Source organism: Cricetulus griseus, chromosome 7 (genome assembly GCF_003668045.3).
Source record: "Cricetulus griseus strain 17A/GY chromosome 7, alternate assembly CriGri-PICRH-1.0, whole genome shotgun sequence".
NCBI classification, from domain to species: domain Eukaryota; kingdom Metazoa; phylum Chordata; class Mammalia; order Rodentia; family Cricetidae; genus Cricetulus; species Cricetulus griseus.
This window is the reverse complement of record NC_048600.1, coordinates 15939812-15962053: the sequence shown is the minus strand read 5'-3', so window position 1 is coordinate 15962053 and position 22242 is coordinate 15939812. Positions and strand designations below refer to the sequence as shown.

At 48.3% G+C, this 22242-nt stretch overlaps 1 protein-coding gene across 1 annotated transcript in view; it reads left to right on the top strand.

The window, feature by feature from the left end:
* The first annotated feature begins 398 nt into the window (after window positions 1–398).
* The window catches only part of Klhl29 (kelch like family member 29), a 131484-nt gene continuing 109640 nt past the window's right edge, over window positions 399–22242 (top strand). The window contains exon 1 of the mRNA XM_035447244.1: window positions 399–683. Within this exon, the coding sequence (XP_035303135.1) occupies window positions 399–683 (285 nt within the window). The remainder of the gene's footprint in view (window positions 684–22242) is intronic.

Below are 22242 nucleotides of genomic sequence, written 5' to 3'. Positions count from 1 at the left end.
TTCTATCACAGTGGGGATAGGAGGCAGTACTGCCCCTGCCACAATTAAGATGTGCACTTCGTGCTGCTCAGGGCATGGTGACATACCAGAGCTAAAAATTCAGACTTGACAGTAACCAGGTTCAAATCCTGCTCATTACATTCCACCATGTGCCCCTGAACAATCCATCTTCATCACCTGAGGAGTGGGGCTGATAGGTGATCGAGAGTTTACCAACTTGCTGAAACTCTAAGATTGGCTAACGCTTGAAAACCCACCAGTGAACCCAGAGCAGGGGCTGAGCTTACACTGCTGCAGGCCAAGCAGAGAGCTACTTTTAGCTTAAACGGCCCTTCCGTGTTCTATGCTCACAGGTCCGGGCTCTGGTTCCCTGTGAGAAGCTGCCACGGCCCACCGAGATGTCCAGGCACCATAGCCGCTTCGAAAGAGATTACCGAGTAGGCTGGGACCGCCGTGAGTGGAGTGTCAATGGGACCCACGGGGCCACCAGTGTCTGCAGTGTCACCTCCGGTGCTGGTGGCGGCACAGCTAGCAGTCTCAGTGCACGACCAGGCCTCCTGCCACTGCCCGTGGTGCCCTCCCGGCTGCCCACACCCGCCACAGCTCCTGCTCCCTGCACGACGGGCAGCAATGACGCCATCACCAGTCTCGTGGCCAGCTCAGCCTCTGCAGTCACCACCAAGGTAAGAACTGGTATCCTGTCTGGGTAGGAGCCAGGCAATAACTCAAGCCCAGGCCAGGATAGAGGCCTTACTCTCTGGTCTGGATCACCAGAGTCGCAGCCTCCATGGAGTGAATTGCAGTTTTTTCAGAAGGTCAAAATGGTCTCATTTACTACCACACAGTCTCTATGTAACTGACTTGTAGGAAGACCAGCAGATACCGACACCACACACGTGCTGATTGAATACTACTGGATGAGTGATATAAGAGTATTGCCAAGTATTCCCTGAATAGGAGAACTGAAAACATATAAGTCTCCCTGGGGGTCATCAGTGGCTGGGGTTTTGCAGCTGTATTAGCCACCAAGGATCAAGAGTCCATTACTGATTCATCACCACAGTGGAGATTCTCATGTCTGCAGTCCCTATGAGCCTCATGACAACCCTGTGAAGTCAGTGTGTACACATGGCTGCCTGATTGCTGAGGGTTCCCAGACATACTAGTTATAGCGCTACTGTAAGGACCCAGGACTCATACCAACAGTTGACTGCCTCGTATTAGCTCCTGACTAGACTGCCTTTTTTTTTCTTTGCAAGAGATGGTTCCAAAAACCTCAGGAATGGTGGCAAAAGCCAATGTGTATAAAATGGAATGTGGAAATAAATGTCGCCAAAGCTGTTGACTGGCTTTGGGCTGAACAGAGGGGCTCAGAATCCCCCTCTTGCATGCTGTGCAGAGCCCTTCAGGCAGACTGAGCCATAGAGGGACAGCTGGTGGCCAAGGCAAGAAACACATTCATCCCATCATCCCCTTCGGCTCAGCAGAGGCTCTGCAGGCCGTCTTTGCCTCTGCCAGCCATTCAGAACCACTTCCCAGGAGCCCTCTCGGGGCCTGCATGTGTGCCTGTGTGTGGGTGTATATGTGTGTGCTGCATGTGTGTGTGCACGCTATTCTTCTCCTGCTTTCATAAAGGTTGCAGGAGAAATTAAAGGCTGGAAGCCCCAGGCTAGCCATTGTAAGGTAGCTGTGGTGGTGGACGGTACTCTCCGGGTGCTCTATGCCTTTGTCTCTACGATTTTCAAAACTCCCTTTCAGCCCTGCTTCCCATTAATAACAGCACTGCTGGCTGCAGAGCCCGGCGGAGACCCCAGACAATGGAGCTATTGGAGGCCAGCTTGCAGCACACTGACATCTTGCTGCATTGTCTTATTGATTTTATTCTCTTGTTATGAAAACACCACCCCACCAAGGCAGGGGGGGAAGTAATACCAGACAGGAGCGGAGATGGGAGATTATTTCGGCATACTTCCCTGGGCCAGCCAAACACGTTCCTGTCCTGGGCACCAGGCCCTGGCCACTCTGAATTGGTGACCACTGTCCAGGATAGCCTGCTGCCAGCCCTGCTGGCCACATCTGGCAGGCAGTCTTCAAAGCCAGCTGTTCACCATCTGGAGAACAGCGGCCTCTGGAGCTGACAGCCAGGGCTCCAGGTGAAAGAGAAGCTGGACCTGCAGACATACTTAATGGCTTCCATCCCTTCAAGATGAGTGTCTTAGAGCCAATACTGAGTTGCATCTGGGTATGTAACTTAGGGTTCTGCCAGGTGAAGGACAATGCCAGTGGCTCTCTAAAGGGGTGTCCCGCCTCTGCCCTGGACACAGGGCACTTGATTTGCTCCAAAATAGCTCACTTTTCCCTAGCCCTCCTCCCTAGCCAGATATCCAAACCACAGCCACATGGGAAGAAAAGAATAAGCCGCAGACAGGAAAAAACAGCTGGGAAAAGGACTGAGCCAATGGCCAGCCCATAGTGGGAGAAAGAGCAAAAGGTCAGGCCTGCTATGAAGGTCAGCTCCATGCCATGTGACAGCACTAAAGGGTCACAGCATTAGGAAGGTTGAGAAGCACTGATGTAGGCAATGGTACCTCCTGTCACTCTGGACTTAACTGCTGCTGGCCCAGATGCCTGTCTTCTATCCTGTGTGTCTGCCCCCATACCAAGATCACATCAGTGGACATCCAGGTCAAAACCAGATGTCTGTCAGCAGATTCCCTGGTCAACCAGCCAGGTCTTCACCAAGCAGCCACTGAAGAGCTGGCTCTTGCTATTGGGGAAATTATGGGTCAGTATGTAAATGAATGTGTGGCCATATGAGCCGGTATCTCCCCTGGTGAAGTTATTGGTAGAGGTGATTCAATGGTAGATAAAGCTAGGCTTTGATGACTGTCTAAACTTTAATTCCAATCAACCTCTTGCTGCGTCTTGTTGAACAAACTGACCCCTCAGGGTCTCAGTTCTAGGACTGGGTAGTAGTCTCTGAGGATAGCATGCGTGGAATTCCATGTAAAGTACTCAGAACAGAACAGGCACTGGCTGATGGTCCATTGCTAGGTAATAGGGTCACCCCTTCACACCACTGACATCAGGCATTGGTCCCAGAAGTACAAAGCTGTCTGTCCTACTGTGAGGAGAGGTGTTCCCTTCTCCCATCACCCAGAAAACAGGAGGGAGTTCAGAGAAAGCACAAAAGCTGGAGCCTTATGCAGGTGGGGAAGGGGATTGAGTGGTTGCTGTTCAAATGGCCTGGAAGTAAAAGCAGAGCTAGGAGGGGAGGAGAGAGGGGAGAGGCGATGGAAAGGGCGCCTTCTCAGATCAGTACACCTGGCAAGCAGGTGACCAAGGTCGAGAATCCACTTTTTATCAGCCCAGAAGGCTATTTCCCCAAAGGAAAGTGCAGACCCCACCATCCTAGAAGGCAAGGAAAGGAAGGAGCCATGATAGGACCAGAAGCAAGACTAAGTCCCTGCTGTCCTGAGTATGTTAAGACTGCTTGAAGTCACTGACCTGGCTCTTGGTAGAGAGGACCGGTGCCACTACTCGTGAGCCAGAACCGCCCCTAAGAGCCCAAGCATGCTCACTCAGAGATAAGGGGCAGCCCTCAGACCTTTGGAGACATCCCTTTGTTGTCAGACAAGGCAACAGGATGAATATCCCATTCTTGGGTACTCAGGGCATCCCTGCCACACTCCATGCCAGAGATCCAGTGCTAAGGTCAGCCCTTGCTGTTCCAGGACTGAGGGTCTGGGCTCTTGTCTGGAGATGCGTTCATGCTCCCAGAGACTGGGGTAGCAAAAGGATGACAATTCTTTTGCCATGGCTGCCTCCAGGCCCGATTTGATTTTTCTGTGTCTTCAGTTGTCCATGGCCTAAGAATTCCTACATATTTTGTGAAAGACCAGTTGAGTAATCATAGACTCCTGGGATACTGAGATACCAGGAGGGTCTAGAAGATTCTACCCTCCCACTGCCCAACACATAGCCATTGCTCCCCCACCTTCATATGAGTCTCCAGAGCCCATGGCAAGCTTTCTTGGAGACCACCAGCCCAGCCCTGTTATTACAGCTCAGAATAGTGAAGCTCAGAGAAAACATAACTACTTCCCAAGACAGATCCAGCCTGGGCCGACTCTCTCCACCCCAGGCTGCATAGCAGCATCCATTCACCATGGAAACCATCATTGCAAGAGGGTGACATCAGCTTTTGCCATCACCAGCCCACCTAGTGACCATAAATTCTGAATTTCAGGCCAGAAAATGGGCATGTTTGCTTCTCATGTCATAGAAGGGAAAGTGTAAGCCAAAGAGTATGTCAACTCTAGCTGCACAGCTGGCAAGAGCTTCTGGATTAGGCAGACTGGAATTGAATCCTGCCATTTGCAAGTGAGGCTTCAGATTCTATGTCTACAAAATGGAAATGATAATAGTATGTTTGACATAAGGATTATGTAAATTAATATGTGTAGAAAACCCTAAAATGGCATGAACCATTGAGTAAGCATTCAATCAAAGTTCATTTTAGGGCTGGGAAGATGGTTCAGTTGATAAAATGCCTACTGTGGTCTTGTGTGGGTCCCCAGCACCCACATAAAAAGCCAGGCACAGCAGCACATCCCTATAATCCCAATACTAGGTGGGCAAGGACAGGTGGGCCCCTAGGGCTTACTGACCAGCCAACCTAGCCAAATCGTGAGCTCCAGGTTCAGTTAGAAAATCTGTCTCAAAAACCTAAGGTGAAGCATGATTAAAGAAGACACCTGATGTTAACCTCTGACCTCTGGTGCTAACTTCTGACCTCTGCACACATGCATGTATACTCACACACTTACACACACACACACACACACACACACACACAACTAGCAACTAGGTCTGTCTGCAAAGCTCTTCCTCTGAGGGAAATCAGCCTAGTGATTGCTGCTTGGGTGTTCAGGGAACTGCCCTGTCCCCCTCTGATGTGGCACGAGGTGAAACAGGGCCAGCACCACATTCCCACTCCCACTGGCTGTCTGGGCACTGAGGGAGGGCATTGCTGAGGAGAAAGCATGGCTCTATGCCAGGCCTGTTTGTGAGAATGGAAGGGAGTTACCAATGCCCTGCAGTTGCTGCTGCATGAAATTTAAATTATTCTCAGCAAACCTGCTTGACAGAGGAAACAGAAAAGGGACAGCTTCATAAAATGCAATTCTGTTACTGAAAGAATAGGCTGGAGAACCCTCTCACAGAGGCCTGCAAAATGAACATGTGAGGCCTCTCTTTCCTTGTGGTCAGGGGCATTCAGGCTGAGACATTCCCATCACCCCTTGGAGCTCAGCCTTTGAACATAAATCTGACTAAGAAGCAGCAATGTAGCCAGTGTTGGGAGCCTGAGGAAAGCTTCAAGGGGCTGGGAAATTGGTGCTCAGAGTACCAAACACCTTGGGGGGTGGTGACATTTATGAGCACTGGAGGCAGTCGGCCTTGGAAATTACTCATCATAGAGAATGCATCTGCTCAGAGGTGGCACCTCAGCTTCCTAGGGAACTTGTCTCTTAGGAGGATAACCTAGTGTCCCCGTGGGCATCTTGGGAACAACCAACCAGTCTAATGCACACCCCTGCTATCCTGTGGTTCTGGGATCTGTGAATGATGATGATGAAGCTTGCTAAGCTCTCCTGTCTCTTGTACTCATGTTAGAAATCAAGGCTGCAGAGTAATATGCTTGGAAGAGTGACTCCAACCCATTTCATAGCACATTTCCCGACTGTGGGTGATTTTCAGCCCAAAGGCTGTGGCTTGATCTACCAACAAGTATTCTTGATTTCCCTTGTGATAAATTATCAGGTCGGATAAAGCATTGGAAAACAGCTTGCACATGTTAGTACTGAGCTAATGGCTTTCGCCTGCACCTTAAGTCACGATTACAGTGTGGATAGTATCATCATCGACTTAAAACCCATCTGTCAGTCACAAAGTGTGGACAGAGATGAGAAATGTCACCTCTGCAAAACACCCATTTCCAGGCTGCTTTTTGGGGAGGGCAAACCTGAGTGGTTTGAACTTCAGTTTTTGACTAAAGAGGGAGAAGAATGTGTGTGTTACCACATTTTTAAGAGATAAACCATAAGCCAGGACAAAGGCAGTGAGGAATTACAAAGTAAAGACACAAGACACCATCAACAGGAGTCAGCAAGGTGTACAAGTTAGTTTTGCTGCATAACAATGACCCTTGGACTTGGTGGCTTGATCTCACGAGGGCTGGCTCAGCTGGGCTCCAATGATAAAATTGTCTCATTTCCCACATCCATGGCTAGTGGACAGTCAGGCCTGGGACCTCAGTTCTCAGTGTGACTTCTGGCTGGCTGGCTCAACCTCATTCGCATGGTGGTTTGGGGTTTCAAAAACAGCAAGAAGACAAGGCCAGTGCGCAGGTGCTTTTTTAGCCTTAGTGTGAACCTTAAGCCCCATTGGTCAAATCAAGTGTCAACCCCAAGCCAGATTCCAGGAGAGAGGGAGAGATACTACAGCACCACATATTAGAGGCAGGCATCATGCATCGATGGGTAGACTTGTGATCACTTTCAGGGAATAACCACAGGTCTCCAGCATGTTTATTTTGGCATGTTGTCTGCCCTCCGGCTCCTGGTTAAGGCTTTTATGCCCCAGGCAGAAAACATAAGATGATCCTACTACTCTAACCACCAAGCCTTGAGATAAGGTATCAGGATGAGATACTCACAACTTAGACATCCCAGCGTTGCATCCTGTGTATACAGAACAATGCTGGGGAGGTTTCAGACACACAGAAAGAATTATGTTACTAAGCAGTCTGGCCCCTTGGCTTCTAGGGGACCAGACCTTGAAGGTGCATTTACTTCAAGAGCTGGACCAAGACTTTTGCCCTTTATCCTGAAGGATGGTGACCCTGTCACTACCTCCCCTCCCCCCAGTTGGAGAGACAGACATACTGCTGTCACCAACACATGCACAAAAATAGATGCTAACCTACCAATTTGGGATTGTTGTTATCATTGTTTTGTTTGGTTAGTTTGTTTTTGGTTTGGTTTTGTTTGTTTGTTTGTTTGTTTGTTTGTTTGTTTGTTTGTTTTAAGATAGGATCTCAGTCTGAAACCCAGGCTATCCTGAGCCTCAAACTCATGACAGTTCTCCTACATCAGCTGCCCAAGTGCTAAGAATTATAGGCATGCACCGACATTCCTGGCCTTCTGGTTTTAAATTAAAATAAAAACTACCCTAAGGAGATGCCCTTCATAGCCTTGTCCCCATGAAAACCCACATAGAGAAACATTCTTTCAGGAAGACTTCGGGAAGAGAGTGAAATCAGGAAAGAGCTAAAAGCATGCTACAAATGTTCAGCAACCCCAGACTCAGACAGTGTGATGCCTCTTTCCCCTAATAGAATAAATCTGATACAGTCCCCACCCAAACCCTCAGAAGGGACCCTTCTTCCAGAATTTTAGGAACAACGTCATCCTAAGATCAACACAGTTATAACGGTTTTCTGTTTCATGTAATTACTCATGTTGCAATTAAACTTTTTTCTCAGTGCACAAGGCCAGTGTTTTAGCTACATTATGGGTTAAATATGCTTTGGAGAACTAGTCTTGGAAGTCTCATCACCATTTGTCACATTGGATTTTTTCATAGGGAAACTATGTTGCAAAATCTCAACAGCCACATCACTAATGAACAGAGCCCAGCCCATTTGTTACAGGGAGATGTCTGCAAGTGCCCAAAAATAGCCCAGGGAAACAAATACCAGGGTGACATCTGACACCTGGGTGTCATTTCTACTCTACTGCCCCCCCCCCCGCCCAGAATCCCCTCCATCTCAGTGAAGGAAACATGGCATGTTGACTTGTGTTGTGAATTCACCTCTCTGGAATCCACCGGCCAGAACTTCATTTTCCTCTGGTAAATAAGGAGCTCTGAGAACTAGTCAAAGTATATAGGCAGGGCATCAGGATATGCTCACACCCTTCCTCTGCTTGCTGGAGAAAGTAGGTGAATACTATGTACCCCATTGCACCATGACGAGGAAGCCATGGAGCTGGGGCTGGAGCTAGATGCGTGTGTGGGAGACAGGAGCCAGTCTGTCCCTGCACCCTGACTTGAACGATTAGCTGCTAGATGCCACCCACCTCTGGGAAACTGCTCCTGTTGGCCACCCACACCTGCTCCTGAGGCTCCAAGTGTCTTGGGTTACTCAATCACCTTGTCCTCCTACTCTTGTCCTCTTTTGTTCTTGGGGGGGGGGGCACAAGCGTGTTTCCCATTGGCTGTGGTAAGACACAGTACCTTCCATACTGAAACTGAACATCTTGAACAAGAGGGTATAACTGGTGCTTCCAGTCTATCTAGCCCTGGACCACATGTGGCACTGATAGCTTGTAGATAGCCTGGAAAAGCAGCTAAATGAGATTCACCTGACTAAGGAGCAGACTGGCATAGAGCATGGCCTCAGTTCTTGACCTGCTGCTTAAAGAATCCTGGCATCAGGTCAGAAGTGGTTCTCTGGCAGGTAGGAGGGATGGGACTTGGGGGTGGAATCGTGACAAGCTCAGGGGTCTCATCCTTGTCTATGGCAGATGTTGCTCGTCACCCGCCCAGTGTCTATTCTCTCTCCATCTACCTATCTAATGCCTAGGTCTAAGATCAAGATCCCAGTCCCAGCTGGGTTTACAGTGATTCTAAAATAGGTTATGTGATCCTGTTGTCCCTGCACATTTATTGAGTTTTGCAAGGGTCATGTGACCCAGTGCTGGCCAATATATCCTGAGGGCTTCTGGGAGAGCTTTTCTTGCCTTTGAAGAAGAGTCCCAAGAAAAAATCACTCTTCCCTCTGGATTGTGTCATTTCTGGATGCAATGACCTGACTTGGAGTTGCCATCATACTGTGAGCCTGAGGATGGAGCCAACACACTGGGATGGAAAACAGCAGGAACATTCCAGAAAACTGACACTGGAGTCACAGTGCAGCATGTCTCAGGGACTCTGGTGTGTATAGGCTAAGAAATACATGAATGGAAACTGCCTCTGCTGTAAGGGTGGCTCACAAGGAATAGTCAGCTGTGAATCCCTCCATCACCTAGACCTCACCTGAAACAGGAGCCACCAAAACAGCTGCAGTGGCTACTGTGAGCACTCACTCCCTGTCATCCACCCTGTACCCACTGCTAGATACAGGAAGTTCGCTTCCAGATACTTCCCAAATGCCAGTGTCATAGCATGGTTTTGCTGCCATCTTAATCTTAGGGAGAATCTGCTTCTGAGGAAATCTCCCAACACCCACGCGTGCGCGCGTGTGCGCGCACACACACACACACACCTCAGACTACAATTCCTCAACCCTACAAAGATCTCTTATGCCCCAGGGATTTTATACTTGCCACTTCTTCTTCCTAGAATCTTCATTCCTTTACTTGTCTGCCCAGATTTCCTATTCTAAGTATGACAGCCTAAGTATGGCTACATCAGTGGTGAAGAAAATTGCTATTATTTCTCTCATTCCTATAGCTGTATTGCTATGTTCCTACTAGAATAACCATATAGTACATATTCATTTGTCTCCTTTCATGGAAAGGTTCTCAGTACCTGTTTGAGAACAGAATGAATGAACTTATGTGTGCATTTATTCATTCATATGCCTCTACCGTTGGGCAAGGGAGGATGAATGCTTTTTACATCATCTTTACCCATCTGTTAATCAAAGAACTGTGGTGGAGCAGCCATTTGCCCAACAGAGAGTAGTTTCTGGAGCTGCCTATGATGGGAATGAAGAAGGCAGGACCACATGGTAAGCTTCTTGGCCCAGTGTTGGTACCCACATCCAGATGATGAGTGACGTTGGTGGTAGGGATTTTATACCTTTAAAGCATCTCTTTTCTTCAGGTCCTCCATCTCTCCCAAAGCACATACAATCCTGGCATTACAACCTTTTCCTTAAACATTTACATTTTCTTCAGATGGTTTTCCTACTTGCTCACAGTTCACTGCATCTCTCTCTCTCTCTCTCTCTCTCTCTCTCTCTCTCTCTCTCTCTCTCTCTCTCTGTGTGTGTGTGTGTGTATGTGTGTGTGTGTGTGTAAATGCACATGCATATCCTGTGTGTATATGGGTGCATACATGCCACACAGATGTCAGAAGACAATTTTGGGGTGTCAGTTCTTACCTTCCACCTAAGCCAAGGTCTGCTGCTGTTCTCAATATACCAGGCTAGCTGGTCTATGAGTGTCCAGGAACTGTGCCACATCACGACAGGAGAGATTACAGGCATGTTGCTATCATGTCCAGCTTTCCATGTGTTCTGGGAATCGCAAACTCAGGCCTTCACTTTTGTACAGTAAGTTCTCTACCATCTTCCTGCCCTCTGTGCAGCTTTTCACATGACCTAGTCTTATTATAGCACTCGTGCAATAATTGCTTTGCTCCAAGCACTTCTAGTACTTGGCCAACATCCTGTCCTTTAGTCCCCACTCTAACCCTCAACAGCATTGTCATTGCCTTCACTTGAGAGAGAAGACAAACTGTTTCTTGCCCACAATAACCCAAGAGAGCAGACACACCTCTGGGCAGCCTTGCCCTGGAGCTGAGACTGAGCCCAATGCAACACACGGGAAAATGCTGAGTGAGCAACTAAATGGATAAACATTTATTGACCATCTTCCTCCAAGGCTAGGGACATCATCTAAAGGCCCAGCTCATTTCGTTCTTCGGTGATCTAAAACAAGCCTGCATAGGACCAAAATATGGGTGAGATTCTATGGCCCAGCCCCACACCCCTTGGATACCAGCTGCAGTTCTCTTTGACTTGTCTGATCAGGATACACCTTTTTCTTATATGCAGCTCACATACAGCAGCATAGACACTGATCAGGTACAGGATGCCTGGAGTGTGTGTGTGTGTGTGTGTGTGTGTGTGTGTGTGTGTGTGTGTGTGTGTGTGTGTGTGTGTTTCTTTATATACATTTTGTTCCAAGATGTCATTCGAGGCTGGATGGTTAGATGTTTTGCTTCTAGGTTTTGGTAGCTTAGTTCCATCATGAGTTAGCTTGGAGTTCTGAGGCATGGGCTAGAAGATGACCCAGCCCTGGGAGAACTTCCTGGGCTGGGCCATCTTGATATCTTCCCTGAGGTGATGGGCCAGAGGAGAAAAACTCTCAGCTCCCCTGATTTATCTTCCATAACCACAGCTGCTCAAGAGGCCCTTGGCACCATGCACAGTAGGAAAGTCAGACCCTGAGGCAGGAAGGTTCAGGAGAGTGCTAGCGTCATCATAGACTATGTTTTCAGGGTCAATACCTCTAGCACCGCCAGGAGCTTCAGCTGTACTATGTGTGTGGGTGGCTACAACCTCACCATCTTCGAGAGGCTCCCTGGCAGTGAACATATTGACCCCAAGATCTTAGAAACCCTATCTCAGGAGCTAATTAAGAGTGCCAGCCAACCAGCCAAGACCCAGAATGTGCCCCTGGGTTTGTCCCACTACCATCTTCTCTGTCACTGGTATTTGCTGAATGCTTGCTGTGAGCTAACCACAGTTCTCAGTGATTTTTGCCTGTTGACACTGTGACCACACAAGTATATGAGGTCAGTGCTGTAATCGTTCTCACATAATCTCTGAGAAGTCATTTGATATCCAGGGTTGTGTGGCCAGCAAGGGTCCACCTAGCTCTGGACCTTGGCCTGAGACATCCACATCTGAGTCCTATGTCTGAGATTGAGATGCAGGACTGCTCTACTTAGGGTAGAATCTTCCCAAGTTCTAATAACGAGTCTGACTCTGAGAAGGAAATGATGGAGGAGGAAAGATTCCCTATCCAGGATGCTAGAATCTTGCCTTCTACCCAGCACACCTATCTAACACCCACCCTGGCAAAAGAACCAACTTTCTTCTCCATCATTACTGCCTCCATCAGAAATATGCTAAGGGCGTGATTTCCATTCCCTCAAAATATTAGGCTGAGGAAATTATACTGGGCAAAATATATTGTGCCCGTAATTCATATTAATGGGAATTCAATAGTGGCAACTTGTCATCTGCTAAGATTCGGGGAGAATGTTGAGAATATTGTATTATAAAAGCGTTAAAACACATTGTGAATTAGACTCCATTACAGCGCATCATGTTCCTTGTAAATAATTGAGGAAGAAAGCGGTGCTCGAAATTTGGGATGATCCATTTTTGAGGCCCCAGCAGTTTCCCCCACCAGGCTGATGGAGCCTGTTGATCTGACAGGACCGCAGGGAAGATACACACCTGGCAGGTCTGCAGGCTCTGCAAAATGAACGTTTGCTTCCTCCCGACAGAAATTAGTAACTGCCACATCCAACACTAGACTGTCTTTCTTGCCAAATCTTGGGAAGTCCAGCTATTCCATGTCCCTTGTCTCTCATCCCTGGAACAACATTAGTTTCACAGTTGGCAACCAGGTGGGCTCTAAGACCATCACAGAGTCAGCAGCTGCCTTCCCACCCCAGGCCCACTTCTGGCTTCCTGAGTGACAAGGACTAGAGCTCTAACAAAGCCAGGTTATCAATCATGTACCAGCAACTTCACCCCTGGCGGATGGGCTCTGGCTGGCCAACACCCATTTTCAGGTGTGCTCCTCAGCCCTGCTCTCCCAGCCTGGGGGCTATATTACCTTTTGTCTGTGTGTCTTGTCCCACAGCTGAAAGGCAGCTTTGAGTGTCTCACTGGGATTCTCAATGTTAGCTCAGGCCATGATGTTACCACATGGCTCCATAAAAATAACCATAGCTCCTTGGACGGGGCCAGGCTCCATCTTTTATTAACAAATCCAAGAACTTGGCTTGGAGCAGAGGTATCCCATGGCCAACCTGAGAGAATAGGGGAGGGAGTTCCAGGTATATGCCCACCACAGTTTTTGACTTTGACTGTTCAGAACACTCTGTGTCTGCTATCCTCATCCAGGGGCTCCAATACTGAAACAGCTCAGCATTAGTAAATGGCATGTTTCCACCTTGTCATGTTGTTTGTTCCACAATTTCCCCTTTGACTTCTGTCTGATGGCATGCTTGAGGGCTACAAAAGGAGGAGGAGGTGGCCAATGCCAGGAAGGCAGTCAGGTCCAACAAGTTTCTGTACACACAGCATGGAAGGATCAGTTGGTTAGCCCATCACATCAGCCAGTCCCAGTGGGGATACTGATTGCACGCACACCAGTTGTGTAAGTAATTAGCACACCTCTGTCTACACAGTGATGGGGCAGTAGCCCAGACCAATAAGATGACCCAAGTTTGAGTCCCCATTCCTCTGTATCCTCACTATGTGACTTTAGTCTGTTGGTTTGCTCTCTAGAGGGCTTGGTTTCCTCTTCTATAAAATGAAATGGCGGTCCTGTTGATTTCATTGAGTTGCAGGGGTGCTTAAATAATTTAAAGTTCTGACAATCGTGTCTAAGATGTACTCTGTAGTCTGTTATTTTGACCATGGCCTTCATCGTGTGACCTTCTCCTCTACTCATCTGTCTCCCTCCAGAATGTAGGTCCTTGAGACAAAAGACCTTGTCTTCCTAGGTTTTTGAATTGCTCATACCTCACACTTGCCTGTTGTGTGCTCAGTAAATATGTGTTGAATGATCACATTGAATTGTAGGTAGAAGGTGTAGTCATGGAAATCCACTCGCCTTGCTAAAAAAAAGAAGAAGAAAAAGAAAAGAAATAGCTGTGCACTTCTGAAATCGCATTCAGCCTTTCTTGGGTGGTGGTCTCATTTCTGAGCAGCTCCATGGCTGCCTCTTATTCTCTCTGTGACCACATGGGGGGAGCAGCCAGTTGACTGCACATAAGTCAAATCTGTATTGAAAAGCACATAGCACCTCTCTGATTAAAGGAATCCCAAACTAAGGCATTTTGCAAAACAATTGCTATGCTTCCATGAAATGAGAGATCATCCACACACTCTCTCTCACCATCTCAAATCCAAAACCCATGTCCTCAGTAGTCCCAGCTTCCAACCCATGTTCTGTGTTAGTGGTTGTGATTATAGTTGTGTGTTGTTGTTCTCTTCTATCTTGTTATTTAAAGGCATTTTCAGAGCCAGATATTATGTTAGGAGCTTTACACATTTTATCTGAACTCTTACAACAATTCCATGTGGAAAGTGTCCCCATTAACACTGGGAAATGAGCTGGGCAGTGGTGGCGCACGCCTTTAGTTCCAGTACTCAGGAGGCAGAGGTAGGCCGGTCTCTGTGAATTTGGGGCCAGCCTGGTCTACAGAGCTAGTGCCAGGAAAGGCTCCAAACCTACATAGAGAAACCCTGTCTTGAAAAACCACTGGGAAATGGGGTCTCAGAAAGCCTGGGAACTTGCTCTGAAACTTACAAAATGTGGGAGATGAGGTTTGAACTTGGACTGATCTCTCAAAGCCCATTCTTCTAGTTTCCAATTCTTTTCCCTGATATTTATGTGAAGCTTCCTTTGTCATATGCCCAGAGACAAGTTCTATGTCTGACCCTACATCTAAGTTTCCCACTATATGCCTGGCTCGGTGGCAAGGCCCACCACCTACCTGACAGTGTAATCCAGGAGGCATCTCACTTGGACTCTTCCCTCTCCCTCAGTGTCCTCACTCCTGCCCATCAACTAACAAAAGGCCACCTTCCACTGTTTCTGTACTCCATCATCCATTCCATTTCTCCTCCTGCTGCATAGTTCATCTCACCAAAGGGACAGAGAGCATCTCCCAGCTTCCTATCTTCCATCAGCCTTCTTTATAACCCAATTAATAGATTTGTACTGACATCCCCAAGCCTTGTCTCTCACCTCTGCTTGCACATGTGCACACACACACACACACACACACACATACTCTCTCTCTCTCTCTCTCTCTCTCTCTCTCTCTCTCTCTCTCTCACACACACACACACACACACACACACACACACACACACACTCACTCCCTGCTGGGCACCAGCTGCACATATTGGCTCTTGCACAAGTGATCTGGAATGGGTGTGTGTCCAAAAGAAAGGTGTCCAAAAAGAACATAGACTGTCAGGTCAGGAAACCTGGGGTTCCTGCCATTGGTTAGTTGCTTCATCATCCTGGGCTTTATCTTGCTCATCTCCAAACTGAGGACAACAAAAACACTACCTCCTAGGAGGTTCGGGTGTATTCAAGAAAAGTCAGGCAGAAAGTCTAGCCGATTGCTGGGCCAACAGTAAGTAGCCAATATATGCTAGTGATGGCAGTGACTGTAAATGAAACACAAATCTTGCCTTGTGGATGAATTCCCTTTTTAAAAAAATCAGCATTCAGACCTCAATGATCTCGGGTTCTTAGGACAGCATCTGCTGTCTCTTGTACTGGGGTACAGCCTGACCCTGCTTTGGCCCTTCACAGATGATAGCTGATGTTCATCCAAGGATCCAAGGTCTTCATCTCCCAGCTCAGCTTGTCTTCCCTCCCATCATCTTGGATCCTTCTTCCTTCACATTTTCAGCCAGGCTTCATAGTTACTTCACTTAGCAGGTTCTCACAGCTGGCCCGATTGAGTGGGACCTGTATGAAGTCAACTTTAATATTGGAGAATGAGCTCACTTATAACATAGAGATGCACCATACAATGGGCACACACACATACACACAGGCGCACACAAAAACATACACAGACACGCAGACACACACACACACACACACACACACACACACACACCTTCACCCCTATGGTGCCAACCAAGCATGGAGCTGTTCCTTAGTGCCAGCATTCACCAGAGGCCTCGCACGGGAGTGGTTCTCCTTGTACTTCCTCCAGCCTTCCCACTCCAGTAGTTTGCTCATCCGAGCAGACCACAAAATGAGGAAGAAAAATCTTTTTAGCCTGGAAAAATAGGGCTGCTGCTGTTTTACAGTGGGGAGGTTTATGGTTTTCAAACATTTTAATTAGTTTCATTTTTTAATATAAATGCACCCTGATGTTTTGTGCAGGAAGGGCACCATTCTTAAAGTCTCCGAAATAAAGTAGGAAAATGATAGATCGGCTATTAAAGCGTCACACTCAGATGTGTTATTATTATTATTGTTATTTAACATTTCTAAGCCCCAACACTCAGCTAGGAGTAGGTGAGAGGGCCCAAGGTTCTTATAGCTCAAGGGAACAGAGTGGGAGGTTTAGTGGACTCGCAACAGCTTTGTCAGCTGTCCTGGGCTGTTTTCCACCATTGGGGACCTTCTAGGAACACCAGTAGCCAGTAGAGGGAGGTCTGTGCTCCATGTTACACCCGCCTTTTGCCTCACCTGTGAGTGTGCAGAGGTTTCCCAGTGCCCTGATCCCACTCAGAGAACAGAGCTGTATTTTAGGATGGGCCGATTTCAAAGAAATTTGACTCCTCTTTGTAATATTCAAATGAATGACAAAGCAGAGTGTGGGTATTATAATACTCTCCTTTCGGTAACTTGCTACATTGTAGTAGATTAAATAGTAGCCCCTCAATACCCATCCTTCTAGGTTCTTTAGCCATGACCTCAGGGCACCTCCCTGGCTCATCTGGCTCAGGAATCAGATCCATCTTCCTCTTGGCTGTGAAAACTGGAAGGGGAGATGCCTTTATTGTCCTCAGTACTGCTTGTCAGCCTTCAAAGGGTTGCCGTCAGTTATTTCTGCTAGAGGTGGGGCTTTGACAGGTCTAATTAAGGTGAGGGTATCACCTTTAACTGGATGGGTCCTGATGCAAAGATGGGCTTTATAAGAAAACCAGGTGGATTGGTGTAGTAGCTGATGGAAGATGCCATGTGAAGGCAGAGACAGAGTAGAGTACAGGAGGTACCAGGAGCCGAGAGAAGGGAAGGATTCTTTTCTGGAGTTCTGGGAAGGCATCTAGACTAGCCAACTCCTTGACTTTGGACTTCTGGCCCCCCCAGAACCATAAGAGAATAAAACTCTGTTTTTGAGGCACCCAATCCATGGTCCTTCATTACAGCAGCCTTAGGAAATTATCGGGCCGAAGTAGAGCTCCTGAGCAGGGCTGTGAGTTCATGCCCAGAGCAGATGACCTGAAGGCCTGCCCACTGCTGTGTGGAAATGAAACACCTGCAACCTTTCCCTCCACGTGGGATGTTTTCACTGGCTTCTTACAGACTGTGTGCCTGCTTCCTGGAACATATGGACTCCAATTTGGCAGCCTTCCAAAGGGCAATTAAAACAGAAAACTGCACCACTGGCAGATACCCCTCACTACCCACAACAGTGTCCCTCAGGAAATGTCAAGGGCTCATGCGTCACCTCTGTGTATAGTTTGCTAAAGGATACAAAGCAGGGAGTGGGGGTGGGTGAGACTTCCACATAGCCTCCATTTACAGCAAGCCCTCGGTGGGATCTTTTGCTGTGTCAGAGAGAGAAGATGGACCTGGATAGACTCTAGTGCCCAGTCAAATTGAGAGAGCCACCAAGGAAGTTCTTGAAATCAAAACACCACACAGGCCAAACAAAAGCTCTAAACACTGACCACTTGTCTCTTTTTACTGTGGTTGTTCACAGTAAAATTCTCTTTGCCACCATCTGTGCGTCTCTCTAACGCTGGAATGAAAAGGGGAAAAAATGTGGTGGGTCTGTGGACATGACACTCCTCCCATTACAATTTGTCCCTGAGTGGGATCTTTCCACCTGCTCCCTGCTCAGCGACCAGAGGAAGCATGTCCGTGATCCAGGGTGGGTCCTCTGTGGTACAGAAGGCCTTAGCATGCACACACACCTGCCTAGAGGAAACTGGACCCAAATGTCAGCCAGGCCTTAGGGGCCTATTGCAGGAGATGTAGGATGCCACGCAGACTTCTGTCGGCTTTTAGCATCTGTGATATGTCTTTGCCCAGTGCTCCTGGAGTCTGGGCATGGAACTAGACTGCAGCTCACTTGTTTACCCAGCTGTAGCTGACCCAGTGCCATGGGAGGGCAGGCATCATTGCTGCTCACAGGGTATTTGCTCTTTAGCCACTCAGGACTGGCCAGCACAGCTGTGTATTATGCCCTGAAGGAAGGCATCATACACACACACACACACACACACACACACACACACACACACACACACACACACCTGGATTTGCCCACTGGGAGTTAGAAGACAGGCACCCTGGGTGTGGTGTGTCTTGCATTTGGATAGTATTGAGATTACCCAGTGTTCACACTAATAATTCAAGTCTTGGAAGTAATGTAATGGCTTTAGTATCTTTGGAGGAAGGTATGGACAATGAATTCTGGCCAAGTCTTTGATGACATTGTTAACTCCAAACTGACCAGACTGAAGCACAGCTTTTGAGGTACCATGAGCACAGAGGCCAAAGGTGTCACTGGAGTTAGGGGAAGATAAAGAAATTGAGATGGGAACAGCATTTTGTCTAGAAAGCACAATGGGGGCATGGTTCAGTCAATGAAATATTTGCCTTGCAAGAATGTGAACCTGAATTAGGTACCAGAATCCACATGGAAAAAAAAAAAAAAAGACATGGTGGCACAAACCTGTGATCCTGGACACGAGAGGACATGAGAAACAGGAAGAAGAAGTCCATGGGGCTAAGTGACCAGCTACCTTCACCTACCAGACAAGTTCCAAGCCAATGATCCCTCCTGTCCCAAAAAAACAAGGTAGACAATGCTTGAGGAAGAATATCTGAGGCTGTACTATGATCGCACACACATAGTTACTTACATATATGTGTGCTCCTGCACACGCATCCCAATACCACCATCACCAAAAACATTACTCCCAGCATGGTACCAGACTCCACAAAAGATATGGCCATGAGAGGAGTCCACATGTGCCAAAGATGCCTAGCAGGGCCTCAGCAAAGCTCAGGAATGAGGGAATAACTGGGCTTAGTTGGCCTCATCGGCAAGCAGCTGCTCTGGGAGATGAGCCCGGAAAGGTCAGGGCGGTTCTCCCAAGTGCCCGGCAACATGGCAGCTGAGATGGCTATAAGAAAGGAGATAGATGGCAGGAGGCAGAATCCCTTCCTGAAAGATTCTTGGAGTCTAGTGGTGATAGCTGCTGCTCACTGCTAACCAGAAGATTTATGTGACAAGATTATCGATGGTATTAAGCACATTTAGAAGAGAGGATTAGACCTACTTCTGGGTCACTTCGATGCCACCAGGCCCCAGTCTGGCCAGCATGTTAACAGATGGACTGGCGGCTGCTGGCTGCTGGCTGCATGGAGGTGAAGCTAAACATTTGCACAGTCACAGGAAGGGGGCGGCACTAAGGAGTTCAAGGCCAGGAGGTGGCTACATTTGAACTCAAGGGAAGGGTCTGGACTCTGTCTCTGCCAGAGCTGTCTATTGCACCCCCTCTTTTCTCTTCCCCTGTTCCCCACTCCTTGCCCCACCCCTGCCAGCCTGCCCAGATTTTTGGGTTAGTGAACTCCATTGCCAAGGGGAGGGGCCCATATGTAACTGGGAACAGGAGGGGGTAGCACTTTAAGAGGCTTCAAGGCGTGATGGAAAGAAGACAGTGCCAAGCCACCAGTCACCCTCCCAGAAATGAACTTCTGCGCAGTCGCAGCCCCTTCTCAGAAGCAGGAGTGGTTTTGCCATGGGAAAAAGTTTAAAATTAGACCAAGCAGAGCTCAGGAGGCTATGCTGCAAAAAACACTGCCTGGTGGCCTTTGGAGGCAATGGCTGCCATGTGACCCCATAGGCTTCTTCAACCTTTTGGCCAGCCAAGAGACAGAACTGTGTGGCACAGGACGGGAACAACTGACCTTTCTAGGAACAACCTCCCCCCAAAACAACCCCGGGCTTGGGAATTGCTGGGGCAACTCTCACGCATGCACAGTGACCTCAGAAAACCTTGGGTTTGTTTTCGGTTATGCTAAACTACACATAAAATGAAAGTATATGATTCAGCGTGTCCCCTAGAACTTCCAGGTGACTAGGCCACCATTAATGCTGTCTACTTCCAAAAGACCTTTATCCCCTCCCCCACAAGGAAATTCTATAGCCAGTGCAGCTGTCCCCCAGCCCCTACCTCATTCAAAAGGTTGTCATTGTCAAAGGGCATAATGTGGTCTTGGGCAATGGCTCAGTGGAAAAAGTGGTTACCCCACAGGCATGAGGACCCGAGTTTGAACCCCAGAATCCACGGTGATGTGTCTGCCTGAACTACCAGTGATAGAGACCGGCCATCCTGGGTCCACCTGGCCTGCTAGCCTAGTCTAATTGGCCAGCCTCAGACCAATCAGAGAACCTGTTTCTGAAAAACCCCACAAAGATCGACTTCCAGCTTCTGCACACATGCATTCCCCATACACATGCAGAACCCACACACACACACACACACACAAAGAACTATGGAATGACCTCAGCAAATTAGCCAGTGTGATGGGGAGAATAGTATCCTATGCTTGGGGAGCTGCTCTTTCAGTGCCTCTTCTCCATGGCCACAAGGAACTCTCTCTCTCTCTCTCTCTCTCTCTCTCTCTCTCTCTCTCTCTCTCTCTCTCTCTCTCTGTACACATGGTACTTCATTTAGCCTAGACTCCATCCTTCATCGGCCGTGGATACCCACTGTGTCTCATTCCTCCCTGTGACCCCACCCTCTAAAGCCACCACTGCAACAATGCACCTCAGCCACTCACACTGGACCGAAGGATACCAGGCCACTAATTCAGTGGCTGTTGTACCACTTCTCATTGTTTGGGGGATATAGCTCTTTGTCCTCATGTTGTCATACTTTTGATTCCCTGCACAGAAAGATGTAAAACTTAGCCTAGAAAGAAAAGGCCTTTTATGCCGCTCCTTTTAATTAGCCGCCCTGTTAAATTGCAGCAATTTTGCACGGTGCTTCCCTCTCAGCGTGGTGAGACACTCCAGTGATGCTCCTAACCCAAGCAGTCAGGATCTTGTCGCGTGCTTTTCTCCCCACTCTCTCTCAAAGGCCAATTTGCTTTTTTTCTTTTTCCCTAAGACATTTTCCTTTTTCTCCCCTGCCATTGCAAGAGGTCTGTGTATATGGCAATGCTGTGTTCACAAAGGTTAGTGTATGGTGTGGGAAGCCCCCTCTAATCTCTGATGGAGAGAGTGGAAAGATCAATGACTCTACCTCATAGTCTGAAGAAATCACCCATTCTCTTACTTTGTTGCAAGGAGACAGAGGCCACCAGTACCATGAAGACCTCTCCCTCCCCACTAGCCTCCCTGCCCCCACCCCCTTCTACCCTCTGCTCCCTGGTGGGACCTGGAAAGATCAAAGGGACAGATGACAGTGCTTGGTGCCCATTTGTCACTCCATTGGAGGGAACCAGTTGCAATGTTAACAGTCAGGCCTGGTCCCATGTTTCATGAATATTTTAGAATGTTTGCTGGCAGAATTCTAACTGTGCTGTGTCCTCGGCAGCGTACGTGTCACCCATATTCCAGAGTTTAATCGGAGCTCTGGGGGAAGGAAGCATTCTCCATTAGATTCCTTTATTATCCTAAAACATGCCGGCTAAGCTGTTCCGTGTCCGGGGTCTAAAGTCTGTGTGGTCCTCCTCATCACTGCTCCCCATTGAATCCTGACATATGGGAAGGGAAAGGGGTTTTGTTTTTATTGACTGATAATTTGGGGGCTTGGGTTGGAATAGCCTGTGACACACACACACACACACACACACACACACACACACACACACACACACGCACACAATCACACACCTCCCCATCTGCTCCCTCTGGGATTTTTTTCCCTCAGTTGGCTTCTAGCAGGTTTTTCCTAGATACTTTTCCTACGATGGATCCTGACCTGCCCTCTGTATTTCACCATACCTGTCCTACATATCCTGTGGTGGCCCACCCAGCCTGTCAGAAGCAGAATGACCTCTCACAAGGCGGCCACCATTCCGAGGAGTGCTCTGACCCCTGCACTCAGGCCTTTGGTGCAGAATGTCCCCCATCCTCCTGCCATAATCCCCACACTAGCCAGGAACAGAGCTGAGTGGGTAGAGGTCAAGTGAGGTCATCCTTGTCTCCCCTCTTTGTCAAGGGGACCCTGGCACAATTGGATATAGGCCTCAGTGCCATCACAGCCTCTACTGGTCCCCTTCAACTCCACTGGGTGCCTCAGAGGCATCCCCTGGGCTGTCTGGGCCTTAGAGGCATGTGCCACACCCACAGGTCAGTCTCCACACAGTGTTCTCTCAGCTCTCCCCAGACTTCTGCCCCAGAAGTCGCAGTCCGGCCTGATCCAAGTACTCCCAGGCCCCTCAGGGTGTTCCTCTCATAGTCAGATCCTCAGACATACCA